Below are 16,795 nucleotides of genomic sequence, written 5' to 3' on the forward strand. Positions count from 1 at the left end.
CTTAATCTGCAATATCAGAAAAGCTAAGATCCGAGGGGTTTTCTCTTATGTGTTGCTATTATACACAGGTCAAGAAATACACTGTTTTGTATTGCATGTTCCACTAACAATAAATTCCCATCAGATGTTAACTTTGTTTTCTTTGTTTTTTAAGTTGTATGGGATGCAACGGAACATAAATGCTCTGTTTGGATGTAATTTAGCTCATTTTACTGTATAAAATCATGATGATTAGTTAACTTTTTTAATCTGAATTGACTCATGTCATGCGAGTCACACTCTTGTGTCACATGAGTTACATTTCCAAATGACAATTGACTCAAAATATAAAGTCAAGAGATAATGCAAATATATTTGCAGATGCTTCAAACCAAGTTCCATAAAATGTAATCTAAATCAGAGAAGTATCTTCTGAAGAAATTCCATTCAAATACTGTAAGGTCAGGAATATTTAATTAGCATCACAGCAAGCGAGTCACAACAGACAAATTGAAGTATCTCCCACAAAAATAACTGTAAATTCTAGTTTGCTGTTTGACAAAGTGTATTGTACATACTGCAATACTTGGATTGATATGAAGATGAAACAGGTCTGCAATATAATATTTTCAAGTGATTAACCTTTATTTATATGCCCTGTGAATCACAATGGAAGGGATCACATTGAACTGAAGGGGGACTTGGGGGTTCTTTCTAATTAACCAGGGCTCTTTTTAAAATCATTTCAAGGGCTAAATTGTCCGAGTCCGTGTATTTTTCCCTGATGCATAGTACCATTGATTAGCCCCCTGGAGGGGATCCTGGAAGGAATAATAATAATAATAATAATATAGGTATATTTACCCAGGGAAGCCGCTTCAGTTCCAAATACTGTTCTCCCAGCGGGCCCTGCTATTATTATTAATAGTTCATTACTAAAAATTAATGCCCCCTGGAGAATAGTTCATTACTAAAAATTAATGGATTTGAAAATAAACAACAATTATAACCACCTTATTATTTTTACGCAAAGAGAATGACACAAAATCATTCTCTTGCCAATATAATCTATTACACATAATTTCCCTTCAGAAAGATAGCTTTACGTCACCCTGAAATGATCGTTTGACCTATCCTTGACATAATTTGTGCAGTTCATATTACACTTACCTCACAGGAGCTTGCATAGGTTTATAAACAGGAACATGAAGACTCTTCCCAGTGGCTGATAGATCATGACCTTTGACCCTAGACTGCTTCCTTTTTTCACCTGTTTCAGTTTTACCCTGTTTCTTTCTTGATCCATCATCTCTGTTCAATGGGGTTGGTGTCCTTTGACCTTTGTGACTTGATATGGCCTTTGACCTTGTAGAATTGCTGTTCGTAGAGTGTGTTGGAGGAAAGGCAGGGTTGACAGATCTTCCATACATAGTGATGTTTTCAACATGGCTGCATACATCTATAAGATAGGAGGAGAAAGAAGACAGACTGTCTGCTGTGTGTGTAATGTGTACCAATCAGATCTGATTATTTGCCTTTCTGACCGACTTTTAATGCAACCATCAAAAAAACATGACCGGGGCTCAAACCTATGCCTCAATTTTGTAACTTCATTGGCAATGCGACAAGGATGTGTGATGTCAAATGTGAACAACTTTCCCTTTGATGGTCTACATGTATAAAATACCCCATTGTCTCTTTTTGCTCTTTCTTAAGGTGATACAATCTCTTTATCCATAATATATTCTGTGAAAATCTGTAGTACAAGCCCTCCTATAGCAAGAATTCATGATCTATTGATAGATGTGATGAAAGAGGCATTTTTAGTGAAATCTACAAAAGCAATGGGAAAGTTGTTCACATGTGGCATCACAGTGTCACACATCTTTGTGACATTGCCAATGGGAGGATCTATATTAGGCCTATAGAATGATGATCTAAAAATCAAATGCTCATAACTTTCTTATTATTCATTCACTTTTTCTCAAACTTTCGTTGATCTGTTTCTTTGATTTTTCTGTTTTCACACAAGCCATCTTGTTCCAAAGGTTTAATTTTCCTTTAATGTACTTTCCATGAAATAATTTGATTTTATTGTCATCTGATTGACCCTATACAAGTGAATTAGTAGCTGTTTGTATACTCATGAGTCACATGACCAGAGCTTTTAGAGGTGAAAGATTCTGTTCATAAAATTCTACATTTTTGCACTTTTGCCTACCCCAAAATAACCACTCTTACAGTATAGCGTAATTTACAACGCATTGTAAAGCTCAACTAGTGCAACATGGTCCGTAAAACAATGCACTATAATGATTTCAAAACAAAATGGCCGATCGAGACCGAGGCCATAGCACTAGCACATATAGACTTGGTCAAATTCGCGCATGCGCCCTACAACCTCGGTACTGGTCTTGAACGGCCATTTTGCTATGAATTCTGAAAGAAGGAGAGCTACCGCGACAGAACTTTTTGGGGTTTTTTAGGTTCCAGTCTGCGCCTCGATGTCAGGATACTGCCATCCAAGGGTTCATTCCCGGGGGGGCACTGGACCAAAAAAGTGGTGGGGGTGTGCCGCGGGCGAGACAAAAAACGGGGGCCTTGGAGCGGGCTTATTGTAAAAAGGAGGGTCCTTGGAACGGGCTTCGGAACGACAAATGTTTGTGAAAACGGGGGTCCTTGGAACGGATCGCCAGCGTGTGAGCGCGTATGCATCCCTACGGAACGGTCATGCGTGCATGATGCAGCTAGCGCGGCCTCCGCCGGGGAGCTCTGCGGCCGCTTTTCACCAAAATTCCGGGCCAAAATTGCAGCTCATTGCATTCAACGCGATCGGAGCGGCGTAACGAAAAATATGCGAAGCTTTGGGGCGGATTTCTCTCTTCTTTTTTCTCGATAAGAAGAAAATGCTATGCCTTGGAGCGGCTTTCTTTGTTCTTTTTCTCAACAAGGCAAAAATGCTATGCCTTGGAACGGAAATTTGAGTGTAACAAGTGGAATGCCTCTGGCCGTCTCAACTGCATCACGCGGTTCAATATAGCAGCAGTGCTGACTTTGAATACTACTCTAACTCACACAAGATGTTCGGTGATACATGGTTACTCTTATGTCCACTTTTTATGAACTAGACCAATAAACTTACAGAGATATGATGGTTATTCAACAAAAAACCCCAACATGGCCAAAGTTCATTGACCTTACATGACCTTTGACCTTGATCATGTGACCTGAAACTCGAACAGGATGTTCAGTGATACTTGATTACTCTTATGTACAAGTTTCATGAATCAGATCCATAAACTTTCAAAGTTAGGATGGTTATTCAACAGATACACCCAATTCGGCCAAAGTTCATTGACCTTTGACCTTGGTATGTGACCTGAAACGCGCACAGGATGTTCAGTGATACTTGATTACTCTAATGTCCAAGTTTAATGAACTAGACCAATAAACTTTCAAAGTTATGATGGTAATTCAACAGATACCCCCGATTCGGCCAAAGTTCATTGACCCTAAATGACCTTTGACCTTAATCATGAGACCTGAAACTTGCACAAAATGTTCAGTGATGCTTGATTACTATTATGTCCAAGTTTCATGAATCAGATCCATAAACTTTCAAAGTTATGATGGGATTTCAACAGATATTCCCAATTCGGCCAAAGTTCATTGACCCTAAATGACCTTTGACCTTGGTCATGCGACGTGAAACTCATGCAGGATGTTCAGTGATACTTGATTAACCTTATGTCCAAGTTTCTTGAACTAGGTCCATATCTTTTCTAAGTTATGATGACATTTCAAAAACTTAACCTCAGGTTAAGATTTCGATGTTGATTCCTCCAACATGGTCTAAGTTCATTGACCCTAAATGACCTTTGACCTTGGTCATGTGACATGAAACTCTACTAGGATGTTCAGTAATACTTGATTAACTTTATGGCCAAGTTTTATTAACTAGGTCCATATACTTTCTAAGTTATGACGTCATTTCAAAAACTTAACCTCAGGTTAAGATTTGATGTTGACGCCGCCGCCGCCGTCGGAAAAGCGGCGCCTATAGTCTCACTTTGCTTCACAGGTGAGACAAAAATGGGGGTCCCCTCCGCGGCACATACCCACTATGCGTTATATACTGAGTGCCCCCCCCCCCGGGGGTTCATTACCATCCTGCCTGTGGGTAATCTACAGGTAGGACTATGGTATGCCAATGCTGTTAACGGAACACAGTTTAATAAATCATTAATAAAATATCACTTTTGTGACCAAAAATACTAATTTCCATACAGATTCAATTTATTTTTCATTAGTAACTTGGGGTTAATTTTTTTATTTACCAGAACGCTCAAAAACTTGAATTTTTGGCATATTTTTGTGTACGCCCTCTATTGGTGGAAAGTAAATATGGCACAACAATTGTAGTTTTTCAACCTCTATTTTTAATTAAGAAAAAATAATTTAAAGAATCAAATTTATTTAAGAGCCAAATTATATAATGAATAGCAGTAATACAACCTGACAGTGTCAAAAAATCAGGCATTTGTCCTAAAGAAAAAGAGCAAATAAGCCAAACATTGCCAACTTTATTTCACCACACATGTCATGGAGGAGTATTAAACAGAGAACAAGGTTTATAATCATCATCACCTTGGCTTGTTCATCATCATCTGGTACGGGATGAAGGCGCAAGCCTGTAATTCCCGGTCGCTTCTTGTAAGATTGGTCACTGGAAACTACTACTTCATGAGCTTGCGTGAGGAGTCATGGAAGCTCAAAGTGCTTATTTTGCCAAAATATATCAATATTTCTTTTAAATTTGTCTGTTGATGGCATTTGTATTAGGTTTTCAGGAAGACTATTCCAGTCATTAATTACTCTTCTACTAAAAGATTTATTTCTCACATCCAGTTTGCTATGGGATTTCAATAATTTCATGGAGTGACCTCTTGTAGAGTTACTACCAGACTTGGAAAAGAAATGGTCTGGAGAGATGTTGACCAATCCATGCAAAATCTGGTGGACCATTATCATATCTCCTCTCCTTCTTCTATAATAGAGTGAGTACATGTTAAGTTCCCTGAGTCTCCTTTCATATGGTAAGTTTCTCAAATCCTTTACTAGTTTTGTTGCTCGCCTCTGTACTCTCTCAACCTTCTTGGCATGTTCTATAAATCTGCCATTCCAGATGACGCTCCCATATTCCAGATGTGGCCTAATTAACGTCTTGAAGAGAATTGGCAAGGTAGATTTGTTTAGTTGAGTGAAAGTTCTCTTTATAATTCCGAGCAGTTGATATGCCTTATTAACAGCAAGAGACACATGCTGATGAAATTTCAATTGATTGTCGACTGTTACTCCAAGATCCTTTTCAGCAGCTACTGACTTCACTTCTTGTTCCAGCATATAAAATTTTGCTTCTGGATTATTCCTTCCAATGTGTAGAACTTTACATTTACTACCATTGAACGGTAACTGCCATTTCTCTGACCATAATTGTAGTCTATCCAGGTCCTCTTGCAGATCTTTGATCTGTGATAAGTCACTCACTATATTGTAAAGTTTGGTGTCGTCAGCAAATAAAGCAACATTACTCTTGTTGACAGCAGATGATAGGTCATTGATAAAGACTAGGAAGAGAACAGGTCCGAGAACGCTCCCTTGCGGTATTCTGCTTGATACTGGAGACCATGGAGATAGTCCCCTATTTACTCGTACACGCTGAACTCTTCCTGTCAGAAATTCTCTCATCCAGATAAGAAGTTGGCCCGTAATTCCGTGTCCCTCTAATTTACGAAGAAGTCTTTCATGTGGAACACTGTCAAATGCTTTGCGAAAATCTAAGTACAAAACATCGATTGGCTTCCCTTCATCAAGCATTTGTGTCCATTCTTCAAGGACATACAAAAGCTGTGTGGAACATGACCGTCCTGGGATGAATCCATGTTGGTTATAATACAACAATTGATTATTTTGCAAATGGTCCACTACAGCATTCCTCACAATCTTTTCCATTAGTTTTCCTGCTATCGATGTAAGACTCACCGGTCTATAGTTAGAAATCTGTGTTCTGTTTCCTTTCTTAGGAAGAGGAATTACATCTCCCTTTTTCCAATCGGCTGGAATTTTACCTTCATGCATTGACTTGTTGAATATGATAGATAGTGGTTCTGCAATAACTTCACCCAACTCCTTCAGCACTTTAGGATGGATCCCATCTGGGCCAGCTGATTTATTCACATTCAAGTTTTTGATCATTTTTATCACATCTGATGATTCAAATCTTAGTTTTTCCATACAAGGTATATCAACATCTAATCCAGTCACATAATCTGGAAAGTTTTGTAAGTCTTCAACAGTAAATACTTCACAAAAATATTTGTTAAGGACATCTGCCTTTTCCTTATCGGTTTCTACTAGAGATCCATCATCTCTTCTAAGACTTCCTATCTGACTTCTACCTTTGATCTTGCTATTTGCGTACCTCCAAAAAGCCTTAGGATTAAAGTTGATACTTTCCACTAGGTCATCTTCGAAGTTACGACTGGCTGTTCTTGTTGCCTTTCTTAGCTCATTCCTTGCCTTTTTATATGAATTTAAGTCTGCTTGTCTCTCGTCTTCGTTTCTATAATCACTTTTGGTACAGCGCTTCCAGATTCGTGCTTCATCAACCATTTCTTTCATTGTCTGTTGAGCATTTTGTAAGATTTTCCCAACAGCTTCACCCAATTCTTTTTCCACATTACTACACAAGATTGTTGTTATCTTTTTATTTTTCACTTTTAGCTTTGCTGCGTCAATTGCTTCCTTCTCGCAATCAACACAGAACCAATGTGCTCTATTTGATTCATTTGTGAAGAAATGGTACATATCAAGTGTCATATTATGGCAGGTCATACATGACCATCTCTCACATGCCTCACATTCAATCATATGTGTAACACCTTCCTCTTGGCAGTACTCACAGTCATATGTATCCTTAGTACTTGTGCTTGCACCTTCACCTTTCTTTCCTGATGATTTCTTTGTTGTAGGTTTGACTTTAATTAATTTCTCCTGACCTTTCTTGTTTTCTTGAGCAGCCTTGTTTGATTCTGAAAAGGATACAGAACGCATGGCTTTTGGCTTGGATGTTTTATCAGGTCCTCTTCCTTTGGACCCTTCGTTTACTTTCCTTGTTCCTGCAGCTGCTCGCACTTTTCCCTTCTCGCCCTGCTGTCTACGTACGCCGGTACGGTCGTTGAGTGCGGGTGGCGAAGCTCCAGCTGTGCCTTGGTTCTGTACATCCGGGTCATTTTCATACTGGCCAGGATGTAGTTGACTATTTTTCTTCATTTCTATTTCTTCATCCTCTGAATAATATTCATAGTTTTGTATGTCTACATTTTTGTCTTTGCTAAATGGAGATAGCTTGGAAAAAGTTTTTTGAAGTACATCCATTTTTCCAAGTCCAATGACCTCAGTTTGACCTTGTTACTACTGCCGCGATTACCCGGCACGGCCCGGCTGCGCTTCGGGCTAGAGAAACGCTAACCTTGATATGCCCCAGGGGCCTTGACCTGATGTGTTAACCATAATATCATAACCTTGGCTTGTTCATAGAATGAGTGGGATACTGCCACACGATAGACCTCCATCCATTATAATCAGGGTACGGTAAGTGCATAATTTCTTTTTTCACAATTTATTTAGAATTAGATAGATATTTTGACCATAAATTACCCTAGACTAGTCCCGTGATCGATCGGGAGTATACTGTGGGTAAATACACGATGAGCTCCCTGGGTTAGCCAAAACGGATCTTTATTTTGGTAGTTTTTTTTATGGCAGTGTATACAGCCACACGCGTGTGTCTTTACCATCCAGCCACACGCGTGTGGTTATATCCAGAACACCTATCTGTGGATACCGCCACACGCCGCCAGTAATAACAGTAAAACGGGTATGTAGGTCTGACCGTCTATATCACGATCAAAATAACCTCATTTCTTCATTAAATTCTTACATTCTAAACCCCTTTGATATCCTTAGATCGTTTCAATTTCATTCTCACCTTGCTTTTCTTGTCTTGTTACAAACGGTCGTCTGTTTAACAGCAAATTCTCTTTTTCTACTTGTGTCGATTCTGGCTTCCTTCGCGGTGGCAGACATACACAGTTTGGGTTTACGTTTGGTACGAATTATGAACTGTGTATGTCTACTACTGCGCTGCGCTAACGCTGTATGGGTCTGCCACCGCGAAGGAAGCCAGAATCGACACAAGTAGAAAAAGAGAATTTGCTGTTAAACAGACGACCGTTTGTAACAAGACAAGAAAAGCAAGGAGAGAAGACGGTGAGAATGAAATTGAAACGATCTAAGGATATCAAAGGGGTTTAGAATGTAAGAATTTAATGAAGAAATGAGGTTATTTTGATCGTGATATAGACGGTCAGACCTACATACCGGTACGTGTTTTACTGTTATTACTGGCGGCGTGTGGCGGTATCCACAGATAGGTGTTCTGGATATAACCACACGCGTGTGGCTGGATGGTAAAGACACACGCGTGTGGCTGTATACACTGCCTTTTTTTTTTATATATTTTTATGAAATAAGGACAAAAATCAATGATCCCGTCAGGGGGATTTAACCCCCTAATGTAATGGTGGCTGCACGATACTATAGCAAGCCACGACCCGTGGAGAAAAAAATTTAATTTAAAATGTTAAAAAAACTAGGCCTACGTTACTCGAAACAGACGGCTGCCAGCTGTCTATTTTGACAGTTTGAGGTTGATCAGTTACTAGTTAGGCCTACTGAGTGAACTGGGTATCCCTCTAACGTTAGATCTATCTAAGTTAGAGTCTAGATCTTCCATTGACGAGGAAAAATATCGCCCCCAAAACAACCGCCGACCTTCGGCGGCCCATGTCATGCATGTCGGGGGAGGAGCGGCGCGAGGACACACCGTCACCGGCCAGGCAGTGTAAGTGTCTACCAACTGTCTCGCACTCTTTTTTCTTTTATTTGAATTCTTGACGAAGCGAAAAATAATCGCAAACAAGTCAGCTCGGCCCGATTCTTCTATTTCTCATTACAGTATGTGAATTCAAGCAAGTCTGAACTCAGTAAAGATCTAATTTTAATTTAGGAGAAATTAGTCAGACTCACCCTCCGGCGGTTCGTATGTTCGTTTTAGCACGGACAAAGTATTTCAGCTCGACGTTGAGGGCCGGCCGGCTAGCTGAGCTTCTGTGGCTGAGCTGCCTTTCTGTGAATCTGCGAGCGAGCGAAGCAAGGTAGTAAAAAAAAATCAGTGGGGTGTAGTGGCCTGTCAGTGGTTACGACCCTCGTCCTTCAATCGACAATATTTTTATTTATTTTGCATTTTATTGTTGTCATGTCAATAAATTCTTTCCGGGCTGAACGTGGAATTACCCTTGTTTATGATTCAGTCAAATTGGTGAATATATACATGTATATCAATGTATAAAATTTGTAAAAAAAATAAATAAATATTAATAATAATAAATACATTTAAAAAATGTAATGCTGTATAATTCAAACGATGAAAATCAGTAGAAATAGAGAGTGAGCGACATCACTGACTCTTTCATTTGCACGTCACGGAGTTGTCCATATAACTGTACTGATGATATGAGCGAAAATTATTTGAAATGTCTTATAATTTTCTTCTTTTACATACAATCCCATTTTGATAGTTGCCTATTTCATTTCATTAAGTTATATTATATTTGTAATATGTTTGCATATACCATTTGTAAACAGAATGTGTATTTTCAATGTATATTTGAAATAAACCATTCATAACAACAACAATAATACTAATGATAATGAAAATAATTTTGATTAAATTTTCTTGTTTGACTGAGTGATTTGCTTAATAGGGTTGGATGATTGGTTTGACGATTGAGTGCTTCGATTTTTAACCGACTGTCAAATGATTCTCAGTTTGGTTTCAGAAAATAAACATTCAACTGTTCATGCTTTACCGGTACTTTCTTTTATTGATAAGGGGGCATGTGCCCGCGCGGGGCATGTGCTGTAAAAAAAAGTCATTACATACTGTTGGTATATTCTCGGACCTAGTTTCCAACTTCCAATGCCTTCGACACGATCAACCATGATATATATTGTACGGTATTCGTGGGAAGGCCTTGTACTGGTTCAGGAGCTACCTCAGTTCTCGTAAATAATTTGTATCCTATACAGGTATAAATTCTAGTTTGAAATCAATAGCTTGCGGAGTACCCTATAAGGATTACTCCTTGTATACGTCCCTGCTCTTCATTCTTTGCACTGATGATTTAAAAATTCTTCCAATATTTTGTCATTTATTTTTGTTTGCTGATGATTCTAATCTTACTCTGTCTCACCGTGACCCACATACACTACTTCCTTTTTTAAATACAGAACTTTAATCAGTTCAGTCTTGGATTAGAGCTAACAAGTTGTCACTTAATGTTAAGAAAACTAATTTCATGATTTTCAGTAATTCTCTTAAAAGTTTACCTGGTCAAGTAGTCATGGATTTATCACAGGTTGAATACATCAAATTTCGTGGGCTCTATATTGATCATGATTTATCTTGGAAGCGTTACGTACATTAATTAATTGTGTAAATTTACCGTTTTTTCCTGATTATATTATGACTCTCACTTTAGATCACAACTAAGCTTGGGGCAATACAAAACGTCATTAGAAATAATATTTAAATTGCAAAAGCGGTCTATATATGTATAGGTTGATTAACCAAACTGACTTTCCATGATGCACACACAAATCCATTATTTATATTAAAAAATGTAAAACCCTGACAATAATCTATACGAATTTCATTTGGGAACATTTATGTTTCAACTCTGAAAGATGATCTACCGGAAATTTCCTCTTCCTTAATTGTTTCAAAGAGCCATCTCATCCATTCTTAACCTACCCGCCAAAGGGACTCATTTCAATTTTCACGTACTCATACATTATTTGCTCAAAGAAAAATTGTAATTGAAGGACCAAGCTTTAGTATTAAACGAATAACCGCTATTCACCCTTAAGTATATGTTTAAATGTAAACTGAAATCATTTCTTTTGTCCACTTATGGACCCCGTTAAGACGCACTGGCTGAATACGGTATTTGCTTTGTACCATTTTAAAGGTATACTGCGGTATAGTTTTGAATTGTTTTCATTCTTCACTCACCCCCCCCCCCCTATTTGTCCACTTTCCCTCTTATTCTTTACCCCGCGATTATACGCTAATCTTTGGATTTTCCTTTGTTCTCTGATTTTTATTTTAGTATCCGATCTCTTTGATTTTTATAATTACTTTAAGGAACCTGCAGACATACAAGCTCTGTAGCTTTTTATGCAGGTTTTTTCATATTTCTCTTTATTTACGGCCATTATCTTTTTGTTTTTTGTTTGTAATCAAACGTATTTCTTCTATTATGTTACTATTTTGCTATATCTTGTGAATTATGATAACAAATCCAATTCAATTAAAAAACCTGTCTTTTGTTTTATTTTCGTTTTTCTTTTCCCTATTGTATATGTACTGTACTTTGTGTGTAATTTTTGTTCCCCAGTCCCTTTTCAAAGGCAAAGGGGAAGTTCATCCTGACGAAAAGCCCATTTTTAAAATAGCATTACAATGATATTAAGAATTGAAGAAGGTGTGAGGAAAATCAATCAAAAAGTTATTAGAATTTTAATTTTGGATTTCTGACGTCAAATGCGTGCAGCTTCCGAAATGTATCGTGAATTTAAACAAATATCGATAAAATAGCATTTTCTCAAGACATTGAAAATGTTTTTTTTTAATTGTATCTTAATATACCAATAGACAAATTATTTCACACCTGCTATTGAAAGAAGTATTTCTTTAATTTCAAACATTTGAAATTGATGCGTTTTGTATTACATAACATGAGGCAGGCTGCTCGTATTATGACGTCACAAATCAAAAACTGTAATGGATTTTAATCAAAACCTTCACCAATATTTTTCTGGTAACCTTTCACAACAAGATTTTTTTCTTAATGCTACACGTACGGTGCACGTCTAAAAAGTTATGCTTGCTGAATTTTGACGTCCATTGTATTATATCTTTTTGAAATGAAATTAGATACATGTACTTTTACTTATACCTTGATTTTCTTAATTCAAATCAATATTTTTCTGGTGTAGACATGACCTTTAAACTCGGTCAAGTCCACCTCAGAAAAATGTTGACTTGAATAAATAATGAAAAATCAGACAAGCACAATGCCGAAAATTTCATCAAAATCGGATGTATAATCAGAAAGTTATGACATTTCAAAGTTTCGCTTATTTTCAACAAAATAATTATATGAACGAGCCAGTTACATCCAAATGAGCAAGGGCGCCGGAAGCGGGGGAGGGGGGGGGGAGGCAGGGGGGCACCTGCCCCTCCCCCCCCCAAAAAAAAAAAAAAAATTTTGGGGGGGCAAAATTTGTCAAAAATATTGTGCTCCCTTCGGGATTTCGCCCCCCCCCCCAAAAAAAAAAACTTAAAGTGTTCGTGCGCACCTGCAAATGAGAGAGTCGATGATGTCACTCGATCACTCACGATTTCTTTTGTTTTTTATTGTTTGAATTATACAATATTTCAGTTTTTACGAATTTGATGATTAGGACCTCCTTGCCTGAAGCACAAAATGTTAAAATGATAGAATTCCACGTGTTCAGGGAGGAATGAAACTTCATTTCACATGACAATGACGAGAAAATCAAAATATTTCATATTTCATGTAATAAAATACAAAAGAAATAGTGAGTGAGTGATGTCATCAGTTCCCTCATTTGCATACCGACCGAGATGTGCATATAACTTTTTTGTGAAATGAAGCAAAACTTTAAAATGTCACACCTTTCTTATTTCACATCCGATTTTAAGTTTTTCAGTGTTAGGGCCTATGCTTGTTGTATTTTTCTCTTTTTATTCAAATCAGGTTTTTGTTGGGGTGGACATGTCCTTTAAAGTTTTAAGGACACTCCACCCGACAAAAAGTTAATTTGAATAAAAAGAGAACAATCCAACAGGCATAAAACTGAAAATTTCATCTACATCGGATGTAAAATAAGAATTTTCGCCTGATATCACAAAACAGTAATACCTTGGTCACATTTGCTCTACGGTGAGTCGAAAACAGTCGTTTTATTCATTTTTATTCAAGCCACCTATATTTAGCTGGTACAAAAATGTTAAAACGGCTGTTTTCAACCCGCCGTACGGCGCGGCTGCCGTAGAACAAATGTGACCATGGTATTAATAATATGCACATATTCTAGTCTGTATGCAAGTGAGGGGACTGATGACCAAGTCAGTATTTATACATGCCCCCCCCCGTGTGATTCTTATGGAAGAAGCATTTCATTATAAAAATGAATAGGGAAGAAGAAGGCACTAAAGAATCTCAAAAGACTCCCAAGGATGACGTAATGTATCAGAGGGAATGGATCATTATTAAAAAGGGGTAATTGTATCAAATTAGGGGAAAAGATAACACTAAACTTGGTCAAAATATATATTATTCTACTTCAACGTCATAATATTATTATATTTAGATTTAAAAGTGGTTATTAATATTTCATTATCTATCCTGAAACAAAAAAATCTATTAAATATCTTAAAAGAGTTAACCCTTCAATAATGGAATGTCCTCTCTAAAGGGGCTTTTCGCTGGGAATTCCCCTTTTTATTCTGTACATTATTGGACCTGGCCTGACTACAGCTACGAATGGAAGATCTGTTTACGGACTTAATTCAACGCTTTTGCCATCGAAATAATATGATTTTACAATACAAATGTAAGTTACATATCATCTTGTCATTTGCGTAAGTAGTTTAAGTTTAGATTTCGCATGGATAGCTGATTAAATGGGGTAAAAAATAAAACTAATTGTACATGCACGGTGGGCGGCATAAACATGATAAACAACAGCAGTCAACACGACCGTCCAACTCACAGTCACACTGTCACATACGTGCGAGGTTAATGTACAGCGAACGACAATGAATGATCATGATGACCACTCATTCTATAAACAAGGTTATGATATAACCTTGTTCACTGTTTCGCCTCCGCCTCCCTGTGTGATGAAATGAGGTTGGCATTGTGGTGAACTCGATTGGATATTCCGAGTCACGAAGGTCGATGGAAACCATGTTTATCGTAAAAATTAAAGAAAAAAATATAACGAGAAAGATAAATAAGTAATATCTTACTCTTCACCCGTATTTCACTCCCGTGTCCATCCTCCGGTTATCCTCAAAATTGGTGATTTTGGGCCAGTATCTTTTTCCTCACATGTATTATTCATGGCCGATTTCATTACATCGCATGCAATCGGTCGCAGGTCAAACCGATCGCATGTGATGTTTTGATGTTTTTCTTCTCGTAATTGACAAACTATGGAGCTTACGAGTTACGTACTCACCATTTCCAAATTTTTCGTCTAAAGAACGTGTGCAATTTATATTCATATCAAAGACACTACAAGGGAAAGACTAGGCACTAAAATTATTAAATGCAAATCGATGCAAAGAAGTTTGGCAAAGTGTTATACTTGTGCAAAGTCGGCAAAGTGTCCAATCTTTTTATTTTACGTACAGTGCATCACAAAAAAAGGAAATCAATTTTCAGACAGATTTCACAATCATCAAAAAGTTTTTGCTCTAAATTTGGTACTCATGGCAAGAGTGGAATCTCATCTCTAATTTGGAACCAACAGCTTAGCAAATCGTTCACGGCAGATAACGCACAATAAATATTGAGACATATCAGAAAATATTTGTACAGAAATTCACGTGTGAATCTCAATCCACTCTCATTTCAAGAATCAGAGAATCTTATCAAAGAATACAAAAGAAATGCTCATGAGCCAGTCGTCATATCACGAAACAATCTTGTCCAATTTTCTGTGCAATCTAATTTTGACATAAAAGTTTCAAACTCGTCTGCTCATTAATGCCTGGAGTGTTTGTCTCATGTTAGGTATCAAATTAAAGAGGAATATTTGAATTATATGATTAAATGAAATATCATAATTCATTTGCCTTTGAAGAAAAAAAAGACATGGGAATCCCGGTTTCCTTTTTTTCTGGGACGCACTGTAAGACTATAGCCTTTGGTGGAACGCTTGTTGACAAACGAAAAATAGGCTCGCACTGCTGGCTTCATTCAAGGCACATATCATTTTATATTTTTTGCTTCCTCGTAATCATCGCTTTGAATGTTTTTCAAAAAGTGTTATTGTAAGGTTGAAAAAAATAAGTTCAGGGGTAGAAATTCATAGTACTACCGTAATCAGCAAACTCAATCATCATCAAACCAAAGGGGAAATAAGTGAAACTAGAATAGAGTCGCAAATAAACAGAACTGCAACCGAAGAAGTCTGGTCGTGCAATGCTTTAATCTCGTGGCTACTTTGCCTCAGTATAATAATTTACCTATATATCAAATCAAGTAGAGTCAACCAATCAAAATAAAATGAATGGAAGGATCTGACTAAAGATCCCAAAAGATAACCAATAAGGAATGAGATGAAGATGACAGAGGATTACTGGGTGATTAAGTAATAATGGGAAATAGAAACTAAGGAGTCAGGTGAGGGATGGAATGAGTAGAACACCTGAAGAGAGAATAGAGAAGGTATGAAGATGACAAAAGAGAATCAGAGGAAAGGCATTCAGAATAGAAAGAATGAATGACAACTGAATATCATTAACCTCATATAACCTAAGTTCTTACTGCAAGGGCAGTGCTGAAAAGAAATGCAAATGAACTCAAGTCTAGATGGAACAGAAATGTTAAACAGCTGAAGAAAACACAATTTAAAGGAAACAAACAAAACAGAAAAAGGCCAAAATATCCATCCTACATAAACTTTCTCCTTCCAAAAAATTGTCCTCAAATAAAAAATATATATATGTATATATCAGCTTTTACAAAACCAGATTTTGACAATTAGAACATCTAACATCATTTACATAATATTCAAACAAATATCACACCATGATATACATGTAATTCAATTTTTACAATATATTAATGAGATTGTTTCCAGAAGATTAAACTTGAAAAACCCAAAATAATTTTTTTTTGCATTGAGTAGCCCAAAAGATTTTTTTTTTTCATTCCTAAAAGATAAAGTAACAACGTTGCGATTTCTATACCAATTTCAAATTACGTGTACTATAATCTTCATAAAAACAAATTTGAAAAAAAAGGCTTTTTTTAATGTGCTTTAGTCCAAAGGATAGATGAACATGCAAATAATTCCTCCATATTAATTTCATTTTGTAATTGCATGTTATTTAATGCAACAGTGCACCAATAAAGAAAAAAAAATTATTATTAAGAAAATAAAAACGGATAGCCACTCACCGAAAAGAGCCCCGATGTGTAGCAGAACAAGATTCGGCAAACATTGTTCCTGTTATAAAGCGATGATCTGACTACTAATAAAATCTGTTGTGAAATCACGTCCGTATGTGTGTGAGAGGGCCTTGCATGGCATTTTCATTTCTAGTAATATCAAATTTATGAATATTAAAATAAGATTATTGTCAGATTGTGAGGCACTTTTTCATGTCATAGATAACCCATGTGATGTCACTATGTCGTGAAAAAAACAATCAAAACCAGATTAGGGGTGTCCAGGTGTCAGAATGGCCAATTTGTAGATATAAGAATACTCTCTTTTGTCTTTCTATTTTGTTCCTTATGTACCCACAGCCAATTCATGCAGCTGCACTGACAATGATGTCACAGGGATTTTGCAATGCATGTGCACA

General features: G+C 37.0%; 1 protein-coding gene across 1 annotated transcript in view; it reads right to left on the bottom strand.

Annotated features, from left to right (window-relative positions):
* LOC121414302 overlaps window positions 1-9,164 on the bottom strand; it is a 31,380-nt gene extending 22,216 nt beyond the window's left edge. Inside the window, exons 1-2 of the mRNA XM_041607430.1 lie at window positions 9,130-9,164; window positions 1,150-1,438 (exon numbers count right to left, since the gene is read on the bottom strand). Coding sequence (XP_041463364.1) covers window positions 1,150-1,409 — 260 coding nt within the window. The 5' untranslated portion in view covers window positions 1,410-1,438; window positions 9,130-9,164. The remainder of the gene's footprint in view (window positions 1-1,149; window positions 1,439-9,129) is intronic.
* Between the last annotated feature and the right edge of the window lie 7,631 nt (window positions 9,165-16,795).

Source organism: Lytechinus variegatus, chromosome 4 (assembly GCF_018143015.1).
Source record: "Lytechinus variegatus isolate NC3 chromosome 4, Lvar_3.0, whole genome shotgun sequence".
NCBI lineage: Eukaryota > Metazoa > Echinodermata > Echinoidea > Temnopleuroida > Toxopneustidae > Lytechinus > Lytechinus variegatus.